Consider the following 21,418-nt stretch of genomic DNA (forward strand, 5'->3'; position numbering starts at 1 on the left):
ATTGCACACAATTGGTCATGAACATTACAAACACAAATTTCACTGACTCCAACATCAATGCTTGAACATGATTGTGTTTAGATGAATTATGAAAGCAATATGTCCATTCAGAATCTCCTGCCATAAACTCTGACAAAAGCGCAACAGTTTGAGAAAACACTCATTGTTTAGGCCTTACTGATATGACCTTAATCATGATGGGTAATGTTAAATACCCAGAAAAGGGCAACTTTGCAGGCGATTTACACATGACTATATGTCACTTGTTCAGGATTTGTTGCACATTATGCTTTGACAACCAACAAGAAACAAAACAAAAAAACACTCACTCATGATGGTCTTCTATTATACATGTACAGAATGACAAAAACAATATTTATTGCATTGTGGATTTAGGCTTGTGCGTTTACTAAAAGTAAAAATTAAGTAACAAAATCCCTGGGCCCCATTTTTCATATATTGCTTTATACATCTAAGATAATGATGCTTAACAGATTTTTTTATAGTGATAATTGATTTTATAGTGATAATTGACTTTTTTATTGTGCAAATTTGATTACCGTATCTTATTAGGCCTAATTGTTAAAGATTGCGTACTCCAATTTATTGGAAAAGCTCCATGTATTAATGCTTGATACTAAGAAATAAACCAATTGGTCAATGACTAGAGCAAGGCAATGGAAATAAATACTTTTGAAAATTGTTACTAATTGACATTTTATTACATATATCATGACATATTATATTAAGTGAGAGCCATTAAAAGGATGAGCACAATTCCTAACACAAGACCATATTTATAAGGCCATAAGAGCAGGGAAAGCAGCCAAAACAAGAACATACTGGCAGAAAGAGGAGAATACAAGGTGTTTGTTACATTATTTCCATTTTCATTGTGTCTTTACTCTTGGGTTTCAACAGAATTGGTGATTTATTATTATTTTAGGATTAATGCTAGATGAATTTAACAGTTTAATTCTACCTGAATCACAGTTGCATGAAGGCAAAACTTAAAGTGGTCTTTATAAACCTGTATTCTACTTCTAACATGGCCAGGCAATTCAATGAAAACCATGTTTCATTTCTAAAGGGTCACATACTCTTTTCTAATGACACGGCAGACTAGTATGTCTGGATCTCCTGTGCATTTAAGGCCAATGCAGGTTGTCTGCTTTTGTTGGAAATGCACGTTTATTAAATTAAAACTTAAACGATTTAGAATTAATAAGGCCAGAAACACTACATAAATGCATGGCCAACATACTGTCCGGTTCAATATACTAGCGTTGTTTGGCAATAAGCAACCTCAAGAAGGTGATATTAGTTACCTGTAAACGTCTGTGCCATTTAACTGGATATGCTATAAATTTAACTTGGCGAAACTGTTGATGACAGTAGTTGACCTAGAGTAAAGAGAAAATGGACATAAAACAAGACGTTCGCATTAATGTCTACCAGCATAGAGAATGCAACGCATACTTGCATTGTGTTATGAATTGTGATAATGGCTTTCCATCCTAATCTAAATGTGATTGTTTCATGTAGCCTTAATCTGCTCCAGCACACGTTTGAACATACACACCCAAATGAAAACTAAACATTACTAATAGCATAACCAAGATTTTAAGACAACAAGCTCAGCGCTGTCTAAAGCTTTCAAGAAGGACAGTTTTAAGATCCACCTCTCAGATACAAGGACACTTTAATGCAAATTATCATTTCATACATGTTGTAAATTGCTGAGTCATTTCCCTACTTCAGTTGAACTATTGCAGTTACTCTCATGATAGGCTTGTATATCTCCTGAATTTGACAGGCCTTTGGTTCCTGCAACATAGCAATGCTTGTACAGACTGGGTTACACTACAGACCAGTTCACAATAAATGAATAACTATAATATACAACCTTTGTAGTAACAATAACTTAAAAAAAAAATTCTTTAGTTTAACTGTATTTTAATAAGCAGAAACTTCATACTGTCGCAGAAATCAGAAAGTCGTTCAGTTATGAGAGGGCACTTTAATAGAGAGGGCATTATGGGAACTCATTACAGCGATTACACACGAACATGACACACACAGCAGCGTTTTGAGTCAGTATGTTTTGAGTCACGTTTTCCAAATCAAATGAAGCACCTTCCCATTACGATTAGTAATATTCTGGGTACAGTTACGGTACAAGTTAAGATCAATCATAGCACTTGTGGCATAATGTTGATTCCCTTATATACAATAGACTGTGTATATATGTTTCAGTGAGGCATTTGCAATGAAGGTGGATGTAGCCAAACTCAGTTTCAAACGTATAGCAACAACATGTAAAATAAGTGTTAACAAGACTGTAGTGTTGAACAAAACAATGCAGAGAACAACTTTACCACTGAAATAATCTACAAATTGTACCATAAAATTAGTGTTCTGTGAGTGGTTTTATAAATTCCTAAGTTTCACACTTCTGCTTTTAAATCCTCCAAACATGACTCCATTTACAGAGTAATTGTTTCACCATAATCTTCATTTTTTAAAGAAAACGAGGACTTTTTCTATGATTATCAACATTATGCCAAAAATGCTGTTGATTGAGCCTAACTTCTACTGAACTTGGAATATTCCTATAATATCACTTGTAAAAACTTACTTTGTCATTAACTCACTATCTTAATGCTAGTACAGCAGCACACACGCAGAAAGACCAAACAGATGAACATTTTCAACATTTTCAGTTATTGCCATCAGTTGTGCTATATTTCAAAATCCATTTGCCTAAAGCATCCATAATAATACCCATAATCCATAATCCGATTGCTCCATGGCAGTGGTGAATGATTGCGGCGTAGCTGCTTGTTCCCAGCCGCTGCAAGTCACAGATCAGAAAGCAAACGCATTTGTAACAAAGCCATTGAATTAAAGTGACTAATATTATAAAGTGTCCACAGCAGTCTTAACACGTAGAGGAACGTCTCCTTTGCAAGTACGTGTAAACCTTAACACAGTGGTCCCAGCAATCCAAGACGAGGAGTTGTCCCTTCTGGGTAACAGCTACACCTACAGGGCACGTAAGGCCCTCCTGAATGAGAATGTTGTAACCACCTTCTTTAGGGAACTGCAGTATCTCCTTACGCCCACTGTCCGTCACGATCAAGTCCCCGTTGGAGTCCACACACATCCCGGTGATGCAACGGAAGTCCTCATTCTCTGAGAAGAAGTGGCTGAGTTGCTTTCCCAGCTGCCCATCCATTCCCACCGAGCCGATGGAAAACCCCCCTTCGAGGTGGTGTTCATTGTGTCTATTCTCGATGTTTAGACCCAAGCCCTGCGTAAAGTAGACTGTACCTGAGGAGTCGCAAGTTACAAATTTGGGTCTGACGGCCGAGCATAATCGGTTATAGTTCACTACCCCTACATTGCGATCTACGGCCAGGCACCACAGCTTCCCACCCTCGACATCGGACACGACAAACTGCCCTGAAGGCATAGCCGCGATTCCCCATGGCTTAATGAGTTGGTTCTTGTGGCAGGCGACGCAGTGGCCATCGGTGGTGTAAACCTTCACAGAGTTGTCATAGTTATCAGTGACACCGATGAGTCCCTGAGCATTGATTGCAATTGAGAGAGGGATGAGGTTGGGAAGGTCAGCACCGAGGAAGCTCAAAACGAAGTTGTCGATGCTGCTCGGGTTGCGCCGTATCTCCTTTTGGAAGCCCTTGCGATTGAAGATCTGGATGCGGTAATTCCCTCGGTCGGCCACGAGAACCTCACCCAGCGGTGTAACACAAATACTTACAGGCAAGTTGAACATGCCTGGCAGATTGCCCTTACACCCCATCTTTTTCACGAACTGACAAAGCTGCCCACCAGAAGCCCCTGGAGAAGGTCCTCCTCCATCTACAGACTTGGACTTGAAGCTACCGGGGGAAGCGCAAACAGCATCTTCAACTGTTGTCGCCATGTCAATATCACGATACATGTCCAAAGGGTCGGCAGCGGCGAAATCGAGTTCATCTTCCTCTTCGGCATTGACAGTGCAGGGTTTTGTGGTCAGTTGCCCCATGTCTATGGGTTTTGCAAACTCCATTTTAACCAGTTCAGGCTCTTGTAGTTTCAGAACGACAGGAAGATTGGTTTTTATGTCCAACTCCTCTTCTTCATTGTTACTTCCTTCCTCCAGTAGAGCAATATCAGTCTGCTTGATCCTCATGGTTAGGTAATCACACCTTGACACCACCTGCACTTCAGCGATATTGAGCAGGTATGTCTGCTCTTCCAATATCTGGGCATTCAGCTTCTCTATTTCGGCTAAGGACGTGGCAAAGGCACGACGGGAGCGGCCAAGTTCCTCTTGGATCCGCAACTCAGCCTTGGCATACTCTTGCTGTACAGCCTTGTACTTCAGTCGGAGTGATTTTGTCACATTGTCGATTGCTGCCTTCTTCTTCTGAATATTGCCCATTGCCTCCCGCAAGTTAGAAAGCTTCCCACTGATGTCTTTCCGGCACTGTTCAGCAGCAACGCGAATGGCCTGTACGACGTGGCCTTGACGCTGATGCCCCTCGTTTTTACAAATATCGCACAACGCAACGCTGCAGTCACGGCAGTACTGACGGGGAAGTCGGTTTTTACAAGACTTGCACATGAGGCCCATGGTGGAGACACAAGAACTCGCACAGTCAATGATCTTCAACACGGTGAGATTATCAGCCAACTGTGAAATACTGCTCATTCGAGACACCTTGCTGCAAAATGGGCAGCGCACACCGTTTATCGTGCTGGCGAGGAGTTTCTCAAGGCACTGGCGACACACAGAGTGACCGCACTGCAGGAGCTTGGGTCGAAGCTGATCCTGGTTGTAGGTTTCCAGGCAAATGGGGCATTCCAGCACCTCCCGGAACAAATCTGGATCTAGGGACGTTGGTGTGGCCATGATGCCTTCTAGTGCCTACAGGGTGTCTACAGGGGAGGAAAAAAGTCATGTCTATGTGTTTGATGTGCATTATGTTCAGTTATAATAAAAAGTTGCAAAAAGAAGAATTGTGATTTTACTTAAAGGATTAGTTCAATAAAAAAAAAAAAATGTTGCTGATAATTTTCTCACCCCAATGTCATCCAAGATATCCATGTCTTTCTTTCTTCAGTCGAAAAGAAATTAAGGTTTTTGAGGAAAACATTCCAGGATTTTTCTACACAGAATGGACTTCAATGGCAACCAACTATGCCAATGTTCAAAGAAGGTTCAAATGTCTGTCTCAATGCAGCTTCAAAGTCTCGACACGATCCCAGTCGAGAAATAAGGGTCTTATCTAGCGAAACGATCGGTCATTTTCAAAAAAAAATTTTTTATATATATATATATACTTTTTAACCACAAATGCTCGTCGTGTACCATCTCTGAGATGTGCCACGCATTGCGTCATCACATTGGAAAGGACATGAGTCACGTCATTTATCTAAGTTAATTGTCTATGTACTCCGCTTCAAAAAGGTAGGGAAAGGCGAAAAATTTCATCTCATTTTCTCCTCCAACTTCAAAATCGTCCGACATCTTTTTTTAAATGTATTTATTTTTTCGTGACCTTTCCAACGTGATGACGTAATACGTGGTGCATCTCAGAGATGGTACAAGACGGGTATTTGTGGTTAAAAAGTATATATATTAAAAAAAATTATAATTTGGAAAATGACCGATTGTTACGCAAGATAAGACCCATATTTCTCGACTGGGATCGTGTAGAGACTTTGAAGCTGCATTGAGACGGACATTTGAACCTTCTTTGAACATTGGTATAGTTGGTTGCCATTGAAGTCCATTCTGTGTAGAAAAATCCTGGAATGTTTTCCTCAAAAACCTTAATTTCTTTTCGACTGAAGAAAGAAAGACATGGATATCTTGGATGACATCGGGGTGAGTAAATTATCAGCAATTTTTTTTTTTTTTTAAGTGAACTAATCCTTTAAGTTATTGGTCGTATTTGTCAAAGGCTATGGCCTAGTGCAGGGGTGCCCAATCCATGCTCCTGCCGATCGACTGTCCTGCACAGTTTATCTCCAACCCTAATCAAACACACCTGAAGCAACCAATTAGGCTAATGTCTTCAGGATCACTTGAAAATTAAAGGCAGGTGTGTTTGATTAGGGTTGGAGATGAACTGTGCAGGACAGTCAATCGGCAGGAGCAGGATTGGGCACCCCTGGCCTAGTCCAACTATTATTCCTTATAAGGCTGCGATTACATTTGTAGTCTGCATGAAATTGCTTTAAAGTGAATGTGCAACAACACTGTATTTTTACACATTCTCAGAACATGCCTGGGACTGATAATATGGTGTTTTCAGACAACAAGCGTTTTTTAAGCAGAGTCTATTCTTTCTTTTAAAATATTTCATATTTAAAGATTCATAGAACAAAATATGGAGGGGGCCATGAAACTAGGGATGCACCGATACCATTTTTTCTAAACCGATCCCAAAAATTCTGAGTATCGACCAATACCGATACCGATCCGATACCAGCGCAGTTTTTTTTTTTTTTTTATCAAGTAGGCTAGAATTTCCTAGAGTTCAACTGATAATCACTCTTTTGTGTGTTAAACACAATCTACTTAACACAGACAACTTCCTTATAAAGAAAAACAACACATAAAATAAAAAAATATGATCATAATCTATTACAAAAATGCTATTATAAACTGGATTAGACTAGAATTCTCTCTAGAAAAAATCACGAGTGCACAATAATTTTATAAAATCAGAAAATTTTGTGAAAAAAAACATTATCTAGTAGGGAACAAATACGAGACAATAAGTGTAGTACTAATACTGGTAAAACGTTACACATTGCTCTTTGTATTGTTGTACGTGAAGAACAATTATAGTGCTCTCTACTCCATTGTTGTGATCTAACAGACACCCGGCAGAAAGTAACATGATTAAGGTACAGCAATAAAGTCCAGCAAGATAAAGTTGGTTTATGCGAAACCATAGACCTTTATCACTTAGACCTGAACACTTATAATATAGTGCATGAAAACTGTATGGTGCTTTATAATGTTTGTGTGCCTTTTGTGGGGCTTAACAATAACACAGAATAGTATACGCACAGTATCGGATTTGCATCGGCCTCGTTTAACCGATACCCGATCCGGCAAAGAATGGCAGTATCGGTGCATCCCTACATGAAACTTTTGTGAAAATGATCAAAATTGCTGGCGGTGGATGGTAACTTTTTATAAGAATGCCGGTAGGGAAAGAGTTAAAAGCATGTCACCTGATGCATAACGAGGTGCAGATTTAAATAGAGATGCCAGGTGAGGAAAGTTAGACATACTACATCTGTAATGTAAAATATAAGTATAGTAATAACAATGATATTCTTGACAGCGTTTCAAAAACAAAACACTGAGTCCACAGCTATTTTTCCATACACAGTGTGGACTTAAAGTGATCACTTGCTAGTTTCTAGCTTTTGTTGAACATGCAAACTGCTGTTCCAATGTCATTTCATGGTTGTTTTTGCTTTGATATCCAAGCAGCCGCAATATGAGATGTTAAATGTCAAATCTCAATCACAACATTTGACAAAACAGAATGTAAAAAATTTTTAAACTATTAAATATATATACATATAATTAATTTTTTATTTATTTGTATTTTTTATTGGCAGATAATAAGGATGATATAATGATAGTATATATATAGTATATATGAAGCAATTTAACTATGGAAAATTTGATGTATGCATACTTGCGCAAAGTATAAGAAATACTTATACATATTTCTGTATGTATATATGCCATATTGTTTTTTTTGTTTTTGTTTTTTTTAAAGTGCATTACCATTGTTTCTGCCACAGAATAAAAAATAAAAAAGGTAATTGTGACGTTTAATCTGACAAATCTGACTTTATATCTCACAATTCTGACTTTATATCTCGCAATTCTGACTTTATATCTCGCAATTCTGACTTATATCTCGAAATTCTAACTTTACATCTCGCAATTCTAACTTTATATCTCGCAATTCTGACTTTATATCTCGCAATTCTGACTTTATATCTCGCAATTCTGACTTTATATCTCGCAATTCTGACTTATATCTCGCAATTCTGACTTTATATCTCGCAATTCTGACTTTATATCACGCAATTCTGACTTTATATCTCGCAATTCTGACTTATATCTCACAATTCTGACTTTATATCTCGCAATTCTAACTTTACATCTCGCAATTCTAACTTTATATCTCGCAATTCTGACTTATATCTCGCAATTCTGACTTATATCTCGCAATTCTAACTTTACATCTCGCAATTCTGACTTACATCTCGCAATTCTGACTTTATATCTCGCAATTCTAAATTTATATCTCGCAATTCTGACTTTATATCTCACAATTCTGACTTATATCTCGCAATTCTGACTTATATCTCGCAATTCTGACTTTATATCTCGCAATTCTGACTTACATCTCGCAATTCTGACTTACATCTCGCAATTCTGACTTACATCTCGCAATTCTGACTTACATCTCGCAATTCTGACTTTATATCTCGCAATTCTGACTTTATATCTTGCAATTCTGACTTATATCTCGCAATTCTGACTTATATCTCGCAATTCTGACTTTATATCTCGCAATCATGACTTTATATCTCGCAATTCTTACTTTATAACATACAATTGCAACTTTATATAAAAAAAATCTATCTTTAATCCTCGCAATTGCGACTTTATATCTTGTACTTTATACGATGTAAACTCGCAGTTGTGTTTTCTTTAGATGTTTTATTCTGTGGCGGAAACAAGCTTCCATAATTATCCATTAACAATGACGTTAGTAGAGTCCAGAGCAATGGATGGGATGGGAAGGAAACCATGAGAAAATGTCACGTCATTACAAAAACAGTCTGATGATGACATGCATTGATGTTGTTTCTGTATTTACTGGCTGTCCTACCACACCTACTGGTGCATTTGCACCTCATCATGATCATATTATTCCACAAAAAATAATAATACAATCCATTTTCAAATGCTAGGGCTTATATTAACTTAATGCAATTTTACTTTTTTTAAACAACTCAACAGCAACAGCCTGTCTTGTTTATTTTGGTAGCAAAATGGCTAGCTGTAAAATCACCATCATGTTTCTGGACCACGCACTGTCATTTCTTGTACTAGTGTAATGCATGCATCATTTATAGTCACACTTATGCAGGTTATATGTAGTTATTTGTCTAATCATCTGATTGGCAGGCCCAGGCTTCAAAACACTGCGATCTGAGTATCGTCATTACTGTCTTCTGCATGCATGCACACCGAAATGAAAGCGCTGTCATAAAAGCATGCGAAAAACATTCATGCGTGTTTAATTGTTGATTGTTACATGATCTCCTACCTTTAGTTCAACAGTAGCTTTTGCTTGATGTGACGACGCGCGCGTCTCTCATGTCAGCGGGTGCGCGCGACACTGCGGAGGTGACGTCATAACGGAGGTTGATTCTTTGCGTAAGTCCCGCCCCCAGGGAGATTTCGTTGGCTGCCGCGGAAGCGTGATGTGCGCAGGAGCCAATCAGATGAGAGGCTGCTGTTGTCATGCGTGATGCGCAGTTTATTTCAGTCAGTGGCACATGAAAAGTAAGGACTGCTGCTGGAAACACATGGGTGGATCGAGTTGAATTGAGTATAATATTAAACGAAGATTATATTATGTTATATTATATTATATTATATTATATTATATTATATTATATTATATTATATTATATTACAAGAATTGATCAGAGAATGACAGCTGTTATTGTTAAAAATTACACAGACTTAATATGAAAATACTAATATATATATTCGGATGTGTCATAAAATATTTAAATTATGCTTCATTACAATTTTCTATAGATGCATGAAAAAAGGAAAAGAACTTCGTGTATGATAATTTCCCCCACTATTTTAATATAAAATGTAACTGCAGTGTAATAATTTACCACTAGATGGCAGCAAATCTCTGTCTGAAAGTATCATTCTGTTAAACGCACATAATACTACATCGAATTACCTCAATAGCAAAGAGTAATGGTTATATTGTAATTTATATTAAATTATTAGTATTTAAATGGTAGAAAATTATGTGCAGCTTATCAAGAAATTATTTAAAAAAAATGTTGCAAAACTGGTCATATTACAATATGGAAGAAAAGATTGAGAAGAAACCTCAATGACAAAAACAATGACTTTACAAAATTGTCTTAATTTTAATACAGTTAAGTAGACAATCTTCAAAATATCTTATTTTGTGTTCAGCAGAAGAAAGAAACTCATACAGGTTTGGAACAACATGAGGGTGAGTAAGAGATGACAGATTTTTATTTTTTTGGTGAACTATCCCTTTAAGTGATTGTGTAGCTAAGCATATATCTGCGGCTAATTTAATAAAGACCAAACAATAATGTATAAACTAATAAGTAAATACATAGGCTAAGTAGTTTGATACATTAAATATTTAATATTTTATAATAAAGTCAACAAAATACCAGTCAACATTTTGATTACATCGTTCACAGTGCATGATGGGATATGTAGTTCATTCTGTCAGTAAACAATGCACTGCAACCCAGTGTTGTATCGCTGTCTCTTTTCGACTCGGTTGTCTGTTGAAACTCAGACTCTATTTCCCTGGTGTCGGCTAAAGGCAGATGGCATAGTTAAAAAAAAAGATGGTTAAGGTCACACCAGCAAAGAGGGAGAACACACATGTTTGTAGCCTACAGCCAGATGTTTTATTTTCGGTGGAGAGACACTTCGAAATGCGCTGCTTCAGCTCAATATGATTAAGTGTTTTGCAAGAAATGCATCATTTAAAAAGCATAGACCTACTGTAGGCTGTTAGCAATCACTCCAGCCTGGAGTTTCTCTGTGTGCTCAAACACTGAGGCTCTGGATCCACTCTTCTCTGTGTTGTTGCAGACACAACAGCCTCAGACTGCTTTCTGTCCCACTACACCTCTTCATCCTCCCCCTCCTTTTCCTCATCTTCATCTTAATCTTCCTCTTCCTCCTCCTCCTCTTCATCCTCCCCCTCCTTTTCCTCATCTTTCTCTTCATCTTCCTCTTCCTCCTCTTCATCCTCCCCCTCCTTTTCCTCATGTTTCTCTTCCTCTTCCTCCTCTTCTCCTCCTCCTCATCCTCCCCCTCCTTTTCCTCATCTTCCTCTTCTCCTCCTCCTCTTCATCCTCCCCCTCTTCATTATCCTTATCTTCTTCATCTTCCTCTTCCTCCTCTTCTCCTCCTCCTCTTCATCCTCCCCCTCCTCTTCATTATCCTTATCTTCATACTCCTCTTCCTCATCTTATTCCTCCTCCTCCTCTTCCTGCTCATCATCCTCATCTTCCTCCTCCTCCTTCTCCACCTCCTATTTCTCCTTATCATCCTTCTCCTCTCTACCTCCTCCTCCTCTTCCACCTACTCCTCCTTCACCTCCTATTCGTCCTCCTATTCCTCCTCCTCCTCTTCCACTTCCACTTCCACCTCCACTTCATCATCCTCTTCCTCCTCCACCTACTCCATCCTATTCCTCCTTCTCCACCTCCACTTCCTCATCCTCTCCTTCCTCTCCTCCTCCTCTTCCACCTTCTCTTCTTCTCCTCCTCCTCTTCCACCTCCACTTCAGCATCCTATTCCTCCTTCTCCACCTCCTCCTCTTCATCCTCATCTTCCTCCTCCTCCTCTTCTACCTCTACTTCATCATCCTCCTCTTCCTCCTCCTCCACCACATCCTATTCCTCCTCCTCTTCCACCTCCTCTTCATCCTCCTCTTCCTCATCCTCTTCATCCTCTTCCTCCTCCTCTTCATCCTCTTCCTCCTCCTCCTCTTCTCCTCCTCCTCCTCCTCCTCTTCTCCTCCTCCTCCTCCTCCTCCTCTTCTCCTCCTCCTCCTCCTCCTCCTCTTCTCCTCCTCCTCCTCCTCTTCTCCTCCTCCTCCTCCTCTTCACCTCCTCCACCTCCTCTTCACCTCCTCCACCTCCACCTCCTCCACCTCCTCTCCTCTACCTCCTCTCCTCTCCTCCTCCTCTCCACCTCCTCTCCTCTCCTCTACCTCCTCTCCTCCTCCTCCTCTTCCTCCTCCTCCTCCTCCACCTCTGCCACCTCCTCCGCCTCCTCCGCCTCTGCCAACTCCGCCGCCTCCTCCACCTCCGCCACCTATTCCTCCTCCTACTCCTCCTCCTACTCCTCCTCCTCCTCCTATTCCTCCTATTCCTCCTCCTCCTATTCCTCCTCTTCCTCCTCCTCCTATTCCTCCTCCTCCTCCTCCTCCTCCTCCTCCTCCTCCACCTCTGCCTCCGCCACCTCCTCCGCCTCTGCCAACTCCGCCGCCTCCTCCACCTCCGCCACCTATTCCTCCTCCTCCTCCTCCTCCTCCTCCTCCTACTACTCCTCCTCCTCCTATTCCTCCTCCTCCTCCTCCTCCTCCTCCTCTTCCTCCTCCTCCTCCTCTTCTCCTCCTCTTCTCCTCCTCCTCCTCTTCTCCTCCTCCTCCTCCTCCTCTTCTCCTCCTCCTCCTCCTCCTCTTCTCCTCCTCCTCCTCCTCCTCCTCCTCCACCTCCACCTCCTCCACCTCCTCCTCTTCTCCTCCTCCTCCACCTCCGCCTCCGCCACCTCCTCCGCCTCCGCCGCCTCCTCCGCCTCCTCCACCTCCTCCGCCTCCTCCGCCTCCTCCGCCTCCTCCACCTCCTCCTATTCCTCCTCCTATTCCTCCTCCTCCTCCTCCTCCTCCTCCTCCTATTCCTCCTCCTCCTCCTCCTCCTCCTCCTTCTCCTCCTCCTGCCTGTCATGCTAAAATCCCGCATAATGACTCATTCCATTGCCAGGCACAGTGTGGACGGGAATGTTCAGGGGAATCGTCTGTGGAGCGCGGAGAACAGATGCTATTATTCAGAACTGCACATCTGTTCACCCATCTCAAGGACGTATCAGCACTCAATTAAGATCTTTCCCCACATAATCACATTGTTTTGTGTCTGCCAAGGGTTCTGCGCACGAACATTGCAAACTAACATGAAAATAAACCTGTGTTGTATTTCTACTAGCAGAGACAGTTCATCACAGTTTCCTTCATGATAGACTTCTGATGTAAGCCCATGCATGGTACCCTACTATAAAATGGTATCATTATGCTTATTTATAATGTCCAGATGATCTGGACCAGATCTGTTTGTTTATGCAAAAATTACAAATGATTTGCATTTAAAAAACTTTTGTCTGCCAAATATAAGTCAGGGTTGTACAAATAATGCCTAAAGCCATTCTACTGTCACAAAGATATCATCTGTAGACCCTTGTGACTTTGTTGTAAAGTCAGTCTCTTAAAATGATCAGCTAATTTGACCATTTTCACATGGCCAGGTTAGTCCAGGATAGGTTTCCACAATGGACAAAATGAAATAAAATAAGCTTTCTGGACAAAAAAAAAAAAAAGTATAATTTTAGGGCTTCGGGTCATTTTGACCCGCGAGGGAAGGATGAGGGTTTAATCATAACAGGCTCTTTCCTATTGACATCACTAGTGCAGATCCAGAGTCTCAAATCTCCGTAATACGTCCGGTGCACCAGTGACCTCCTCCTGTCTCTCTCCTCCAGAAGTCACGGATCAGGGTGGCCGGCGCGATCTGAAAGCTGTCCCGTTCATCATCTACCTGTCGGGTCTCCTGAAAACTCAGCTTCTGTCTGATGACCTGGTGTCCGGCGTGGAGATCCGCTGCCAGGAGAAGGGAAGTTGCCCGGACGCCTGTCACCTGTGCAGACAATCGGCCCGCGAGACGCCCAGTCCCACGCCAGTCCTGCTGGAGGTCAGCCGCGTCGTGCCGCTCTACAGCCTGGTGCAGGACAACATCACCAAAGAGGTAACTCAGGGATAGCATAATATATATATGATCAAGGCTTTTACTTTCACATTCAGGACAACATCACTAAAGAGAGAACTCAGGAAATAGATTTCCAAGAAATAGATTTGTTCATGCATCTTTTTTACTTATCCTTCTGGTCATTTCGACCCACATTTTTTTGAAAAAATGAGTGTTCATCTTATAGACCCTATGGACCCTATAGGACTTTTGTCGCACTTGAACCACGAATACACACAAAACAAAAATTAAATGGATTCGATATATATATGGTATATACACCAGTGGCATGGGTCAATTTCTTGAAATTGAGATGTACTGTATACATCATCTGAAAGCTGAATAAATAAGCTTTCCATTGATATATAGTTTGTTAGGATAGGACAATATTTGGCCGAGATACAACTATTGAAAATCTGGAATCTGAGGGTGCAAAAAAATCGAAACATTGAGAAAATCTCCTTTAAAGTTGTTCATTTATGTTCACGATTGTGCAGCATTCACTCACACAAATAAATGTTTTATATATTTACGGTAGGAAATTTACAAAATATCTTCATGGAACATGATCTTTACTTAATATCCTAATGAATTTTGGCACAAAAGAAAAATCGATAATTTTGAGCCATGCAATGTATTGTTGGCTATTGCCACAAATATACCCGTGCGACTCGTGACTGGTTTAGTGATCCAGGGTCACATATATGACGAAGGCTTTCACTCTTATAAAGGCTCATATTAGAACCGAATTGGGTTTTCCAGATTGTTTCCACACACAGTGTATTTTTTAATTCTTTAGACTAGTGTTCAAAAGTTTGGATATTTTTAATGTTTTTGAAAGGAGTCTCTTATGCTCACCACAGCTGCCAAAAAAATACAATAAAAACAGCAATATTGTGAAATATTATTACAACTTAAAATAATTTTATTTTTGGATATATAGTAAAATCTCATTTACTCCTGTGATCAAAGCTGAATTTTCAGCATCATTACTCCAGTCTTCAGTGTCTCATGATCCTTCAGAAATCAGTGTAATATGAGGATTTGCTTCATAAAGGAAAACTGTAAACATCAGGGAATTTGAAGAAGGAAAGTCAAAACAATGAATTAAATCTTTTACATGAAATGTTAAGTCTCGGGAATCCTGAAATTCTTAATTCAGAACGAACCTTATATCTCAAGAAGCTCTTACGGTGGAAAGAAGAGGATGCCACTTGGTATTGATGAGGTTTATGTGCCTCAAATAAAATAAAATGACTTGTTAAACTCAATTGACATCATAGCCGACAAAAGGAAAGGAGGAATGAGCGAATAAAAAATAAAAAAGCACAATGTTTTAACTAAAGTTCATGAATATCATTGTCAACTCAATTCAATTTTATTTATATACTGCTTATCACATTTTTTTTTTTTTTAAAGGAGCTTTACAGAAAAGCATGATGTTAAAGTTTGTAATATATTAATATCTTCATGCCTAATAGACAGTTGCATTTAGCAGATTAGAGCAGCCGAAAATATAGTTTCGTGATGAAACGAGCAATCAGGCAGTTGAGATTATATATATATATATATACTCAAGTATGTGAATGTATTTGGACATACTTATATATTCAACTTTATATAAAGAGCTGGGCAATAATATATTGTGTATATGACCTTGTATCAACATGAATAACTATGAAGTCCAGCTGGAGGTTTAATGTTCTGCATGTGGAAGGTATAAACATGAATTCCTCAGATATTGTTTTCTTGCTTGATGTTGGCAGTGTAAATAAGTGACGTATTCCGTTGCTCCTGATGTACCAGTAGATGGCAGGAGTGATTTTCATTTCCATCAAGAAGGCTTAGTCTTTCTGGAAGGGTTAAGAACTGAGAAGACTGTGCCAGACAGTGAAAAAGGCATTGAAATATCATAAATGAATATCGTAATAAAAGACTAATAAAAATGTTAACTCATTTCTTGGACGAATATATATAAATATCTCCTTTGTCCGCATATAAAGAGATTGCATTAGAAGCCGTGAGTCACAGACGTAATGAGGATATTAAATTTACTTTCGGAGCAGATTTGCAAAGGCTTTCTTTTCCGCATCATCATCCCTCGTACCGATGACGTCTTGAAAGGCAAGATGCCATTAACCAGAGTCTGTTGTCTAGAGAGTGACTCACGTAATAAATGTCCTGCTTTGGCCCGGTGTGTACCTGACGGGATCGGACCCGCTCCATAACACACATTCCCTCAGCTAATTGCTTCTCACGCTGAAGCCGGTGTGTGTGTGTGTGTGTGTGTGTCTGTGTGTGTGTGTACCTTGCTAATAACAGGAGCGTCAACAATGACGAAAGGCTCTCAATCGATAGCAGACGGTCTCTAGCGGGTATCTGTCGATTGGTAAACTAACAAGAGAGAAAAGCGCAGCCGAGTCGACTGGGAACATGCTCTGAAAACACTGCGAGATTATGAGGATGATATTGATGTCATCGACCCCGGGGACGAGCCAGGACTCCTTGTAGTCGCAGCCTCCTCTCTCTATTAGAGGAACAGACACAAAGACCTAGAGAATGCTCTTCAGACACAATGCATGTTCTTCTGAACCTCAAATGACGCCTCTTTTGGCATGCTTTCCAACAGAAGTGATGGAAGAGGTGGTGATTCGGTCTGCGTTTACATTGACTTGAGAGCCAAACATTGGCATTCCTGCATAATCTGCCCACGGCGCATTGTGGACTCTGTTTAGGAGTCTCGCTGCTAAAGCACACTTTAACGTATAGCCTTAAGATCTTAAAAACTGTTTTTGATGCAACTATCAAAACTTAATATGAACCAGTTTTCACAGGGAAAATATTGTGGAAGGAGTTTTATACAGGCCATATTATTCCCTAGGAATCTTGATGTTGTTTCAGGCTCTACTAGAACAGGTTTTCCTGCTTGAATGTTGATTATTTTCCTCATATTCTCCATTGCTGCGGCTCCTCTCTTCCCAGTCTGTCAGTAACGCTCTGTTTAGTTCCTGTCTCTATGAAGCCCCTCCTTCTGAAAAGCACACTGTGCTCTGATTGGTCGGCTGGAGCAGTGTGTTGTGATTGGTCGAGCGCTTTGAGTGTGTTTGGGAAATGTCCCGCCCCTTACCATAACCGCCAGTTTAACACACTACTAACTAACTCAACCAGGCCCCGCCCCTTTATTCTGCGCATTAATTATTTAAATGAGGAATATTGTGACGTGTTCGTTCCCGGAAGAAACTACAATGAAGGCATTTCAGGAGTTCAGAAACACTGATATAGAGAATAACTAGAACTTTGCAGAGCTTTTTCATGCTCATACAGCAACATTACACATTAAAGAAAGATGATAGGTCCTGTTTTAAATGCTTTGAGAGCATATTTTAACATTCAGGTTTCTTCTATGCCACCCTGAGCTGCTTTTGTTGCAATGGTCAGAAGTTATGAACTTTATTTATTCCTTATAGCAATCAACATGTCACAGATAGATGAGGAAAATGTGAAAATGCTGTATGGAGTAAGGCCGTATATGATGTATATTTTTTATCATTCTTGCCTGATTGAGTCTCTTTCTAATGGAGGGATATTGGGCTTCAGCTCTGAAATTATTAGTCCATTTCCTTAAAAACACTCCACCGGAAAACCGGTCTTGCGAACTTGCAGAGCTTCTCATATGACAGTTTTGATCCTGTTTTCATCACGATCCCCCTCCTTTCCAATCCAGCTACACACACTCTCGCATATACACTCATACATTGTTCTTTATATTTTTGTGCAAGTAGGAAACTCATCAGTCATTTTAAGATTAAGGGGGAACTCTTAGGACACAGATAAGAGAAGAAGTTTCCCAGAATATTCCCAGCCGTTTTCTCGTACATCTGGCAACACGTTTCTAATGCATCTCTAATCTGCAGTCAAACACACATCTACAGTCTGCATGAATCAGAAACTCAGCCTATCTATTTTATATACATGTTATTGCAAATGTGTGAATCATTTATATCTGCATATGTTTTTTTACCTTGTTATTTTTAATCAAAATGTCATAACTGGAACTTCCAGGAAAAGCAACAGACTGCTGTCATAGTCCATTTAAACCCACATTAAAACCCCAGTATAAGCTATGCAATCAATTTTGAAAGCCACGCCCACATCTCAAAATCCATTTAAAGGGGTGGTTGATTATGATTTCACCTTTCTAACTTTAGTTAGTGTGTAATGTTGCTGTTTGAGCATAAACAACATATGCAAAGTTACAACGCTCAAAGTTTAAAGCAAAGGGAGATATTTGCTTTTAAAGAAATCGCTTTTTAAGGATTACAACACACGGGTGATAGAGACTACACAACATTCCTCCCGGGTTAGTGATGTGTTTTCAGTGCATGTGTGTGTGAGCGCAAGCTCTTGTAGCTCCGCCCCCTGTGCCGGGAGCAGCAACTCATTTGCATTTAAAGGAACAAACACAACTGTGTGTTTTTACTCACCCTCAAAAAGTGACAATTTTAACATGCTATATATAAATATCTGTGGGATATTTTGAGCTTAAACTTCACATACACACTCTGGGGACATCAGAGACTTATTTTACATCTTGTGAAAAGGGCTTTATACCACCCCTTTAACAACCAACGCATTGAACCCCAAGTCTCCGCCATGCATTTCTTTCTCTCTCTCTCTCTTTTGAAAAGCCGTTACACTAAGATGTATGTCACAATGTTTGTCACTACTTCTGTTTCATCATGACTTTAATCCTGAACCATACTTTTATGCAAGAATCCTCATCTGAATTATGTTCTGACAAAAGCATGCACTAGCATTCTCAGCATTGCCACTAGGGGCGCTACAGTAAAGAGTGCAGAAGAGTAAAGCAGGGGTGTCCAATCCTGCTCCTGGAGGACCACTGTCCTGTAGAGTTTGGCTCCAACTTGCCCCAACACTTTATCATGCCTAATAAGACCTTGATTAGCTGGTTCAGGAGTGTTTAACTGGGGTTGGGGATGAACTCTACAGGACAGTGGCCCTCCAGGAGCAGGATTGGACACCCCTGGTGTAAAGTGTGTTTTTTCTGTCGGGTCAACCAGAGTACTGCACCCATGACCACATGTTTCTGGTCTTAGTTATGCGCGTTTAATTCATCTTGCATACAGTAGTAGTGGCCAAAATTGATGTCCGGCCTCTTCACCCTTTATCCAAATGTTATTAAAAATGTGTTAAAGATTTTGTAAGCATATTACGTATTTGCGCTTGCAATCAATGACATGATGTCATTTTTGGCCAGACTGTCATACAAAGAAATTATGAAAACATGCAAAAACAAGAGAGAACCAACAATGTTTGTTTTTTTCACCGCAAAATAAAACCTGTAGCTGTAGTTTGTGTTTGTTTTGTTTTTTAGATAAAAAAACTCGCAATTCTGACTTTATAACACGCAATTCTGACTTTATATCTCGCAATTCTGACTTTATATCTCACAATTCTGACTTTATAACATGCAATTCTGACTTATATCTCGCAATTCTGACTTTATATCTCACAATTCTGACTTTATATCTCACAATTCTGACTTTATATCTCGCAATTCTGACTTTATATCTCACAATTCTGACTTTATATCTCACAATTCTGACTTTATATCTCGCAATTCTGACTTTATATCTCGCAATTCTGACTTTATATCTCACAATTCTGACTTTATATCTCGCAATTCTGACTTTATATTTCGCAATTCTGACTTTATAACACGCAATTGCAACTTTATATCACGCAATTCTGACTTTATATCACACAATTCTGACTTTATATTTCGCAATTCTGACTTTATAACACGCAATTCTGACTTTATATCACACAATTCTGACTTTATATTTCGCAATTCTGACTTTATAACACGCAATTCTGACTTTATATCACACAACTCTGACTTTATATTTCGCAATTCTGACTTTATATCTCGCAATTCTGACTTTATAACACGCAATTCTGACTTTATAACACGCAATTGCGATTTTATATCACGCAATTCTGACTTTATAACACACAATTCTGACTTTATAACACACAATTCTGACTTTATAACACGCAATTCTGAGATAAAAAGTCAATTACAAGAAAAAATGTTGCAATTACATTTTTTTTTTTTTATTATTCTGTGGCGGAAACAATCTTCCATAGATAAATACTGTAACCAAGTTTAGTGATTTGATCTTTCCTCATATTTATACTATTTCCCTTATATTTAGATGGCGTAATTGAACTTGTAGGGTAATTAAAAACGTATATCTGGAATGCAAGACATTTTTTAATCATCTGAAACATCCTGCAACTAATATTACAAAAGCAACTTGTATAATGAAATTACCATCAAGCACACAAACGTGTAAAGCGCACACATTTAGATTCATGCCGAATAAGAGAGGTAATAAAATGCAACTTATCTGTTTTTTGTTTGTTTTTTTCTCTCAGCAATGCAATTTTGTCCCTGTGTGACTTATCGTCAGGTGCGACTCGTTTATCTGGAAAATGTGATATTTAAAGTCCCTATGTGATTTCCAAATGCATGTTGAACGATCTTCACTGTTTCACTCGAATATACATCACAATGAAGACTGTCACTACTGACGTTATGCATTGCGAACTTAAGTCTTCATTGAAGACAGAAAAACATTTTTGCAGATTAATTTTTATAAATCACTTTAACTCTGGTTAAAGTTGAATTGGATGCTACAGTATAACACTGACCGATATAAATGAGGTTGAGATTAAGCATCAGTCTGCATCAACGGAGGCTTGTCAAACAAAGTCATCTGTCACAACAGCAAAACAGCAAGAGTGTTTTCCTCCCTGGAAACTGTCTGACATCATACTAACTCACACTGCCAAGCATCTTTTATTTGCCCTCCAAAATTGAGCTTACACTTTTTCTTTTTCAGCTCTGCAAAACTTTCAAAAAAAAAAAAGCAATTCCCCCGAAATCGAAGGACTCAACAGGCGAAGTGTTGTGTTTGGTGTGTGTTGAAGATAGTCTTCGCTGTGATTGAGTATAGGGCTGCTTATTGGAGTAAAACTGCTCAGCTAGGGAATTGCCGTCTGCACATTCAAAGCTGTGCAACCAATCCGATCACGGTGCAATCTTCGTTCACCGTAGAAGAAAACGACGGATGCCATCCTTACAGTCGGTATTAAACCCTATAGGCAAGATGCTGACTAAAATCAATTTTCCAGGGAATGCTATACCCATGGATTTTGCTGGCCATTTAGGTTGAAAGAGAAAGCAAATCAAATCAGCTTATAGGCACACTTGCTGCTTTCCAACGATGTGCACTTTTATTTGCATTCTTCGTGTCCCCTTCTGAACCCCGGATTCAATCGAAGCCACAGCTCCTTTCCTGGAAGATGGTTATAGGCGTTCCTAGAAACAGGGACATTTCCTTCACTGCATTAGGCCGAATGATCGGAATGACCTGTTTGCTGAGGTTTTGGGTCATCGGATGAATCAATTCCTCGGGCCAGCTGGCTAATGTTTGCACATATC

The 21,418-nt window shown here is 39.6% G+C and overlaps 2 protein-coding genes across 2 annotated transcripts in view; one reads left to right on the forward strand and one right to left on the reverse strand.

The window, feature by feature from the left end:
- The window catches only part of astn2 (astrotactin 2), a 435,007-nt gene that overhangs the window by 361,368 nt on the left and 52,221 nt on the right, over positions 1-21,418 (forward strand). The window contains exon 17 of the mRNA XM_084413644.1: positions 13,625-13,887. Within this exon, the coding sequence (XP_084269770.1) occupies positions 13,625-13,887 (263 nt within the window). The remainder of the gene's footprint in view (positions 1-13,624; positions 13,888-21,418) is intronic.
- trim32 (tripartite motif containing 32) lies at positions 1,686-9,458 on the reverse strand. Its single transcript, XM_084413656.1, has 2 exons — positions 9,390-9,458; positions 1,686-4,947 (listed from the first exon to the last, which is right to left on the reverse strand). Exon 2 carries the CDS (start codon positions 4,919-4,921, stop codon positions 2,942-2,944), a length of 1,980 nt encoding a protein of 659 aa, XP_084269782.1. The 5' UTR covers positions 4,922-4,947; positions 9,390-9,458; the 3' UTR covers positions 1,686-2,941.

This window comes from Rutilus rutilus (genome assembly GCF_951802725.1).
Source record: "Rutilus rutilus genome assembly, chromosome: 7".
Classification (NCBI taxonomy): domain Eukaryota; kingdom Metazoa; phylum Chordata; class Actinopteri; order Cypriniformes; family Leuciscidae; genus Rutilus; species Rutilus rutilus.

What these genes read in the sequence shown, in the direction of transcription:
- trim32 (XM_084413656.1), bottom strand. Translation starts at nt 4,921, where the DNA reads ATGGCCACACCAACGTCCCTAGATCCAGATTTGTTCCGGGAGGTGCTG.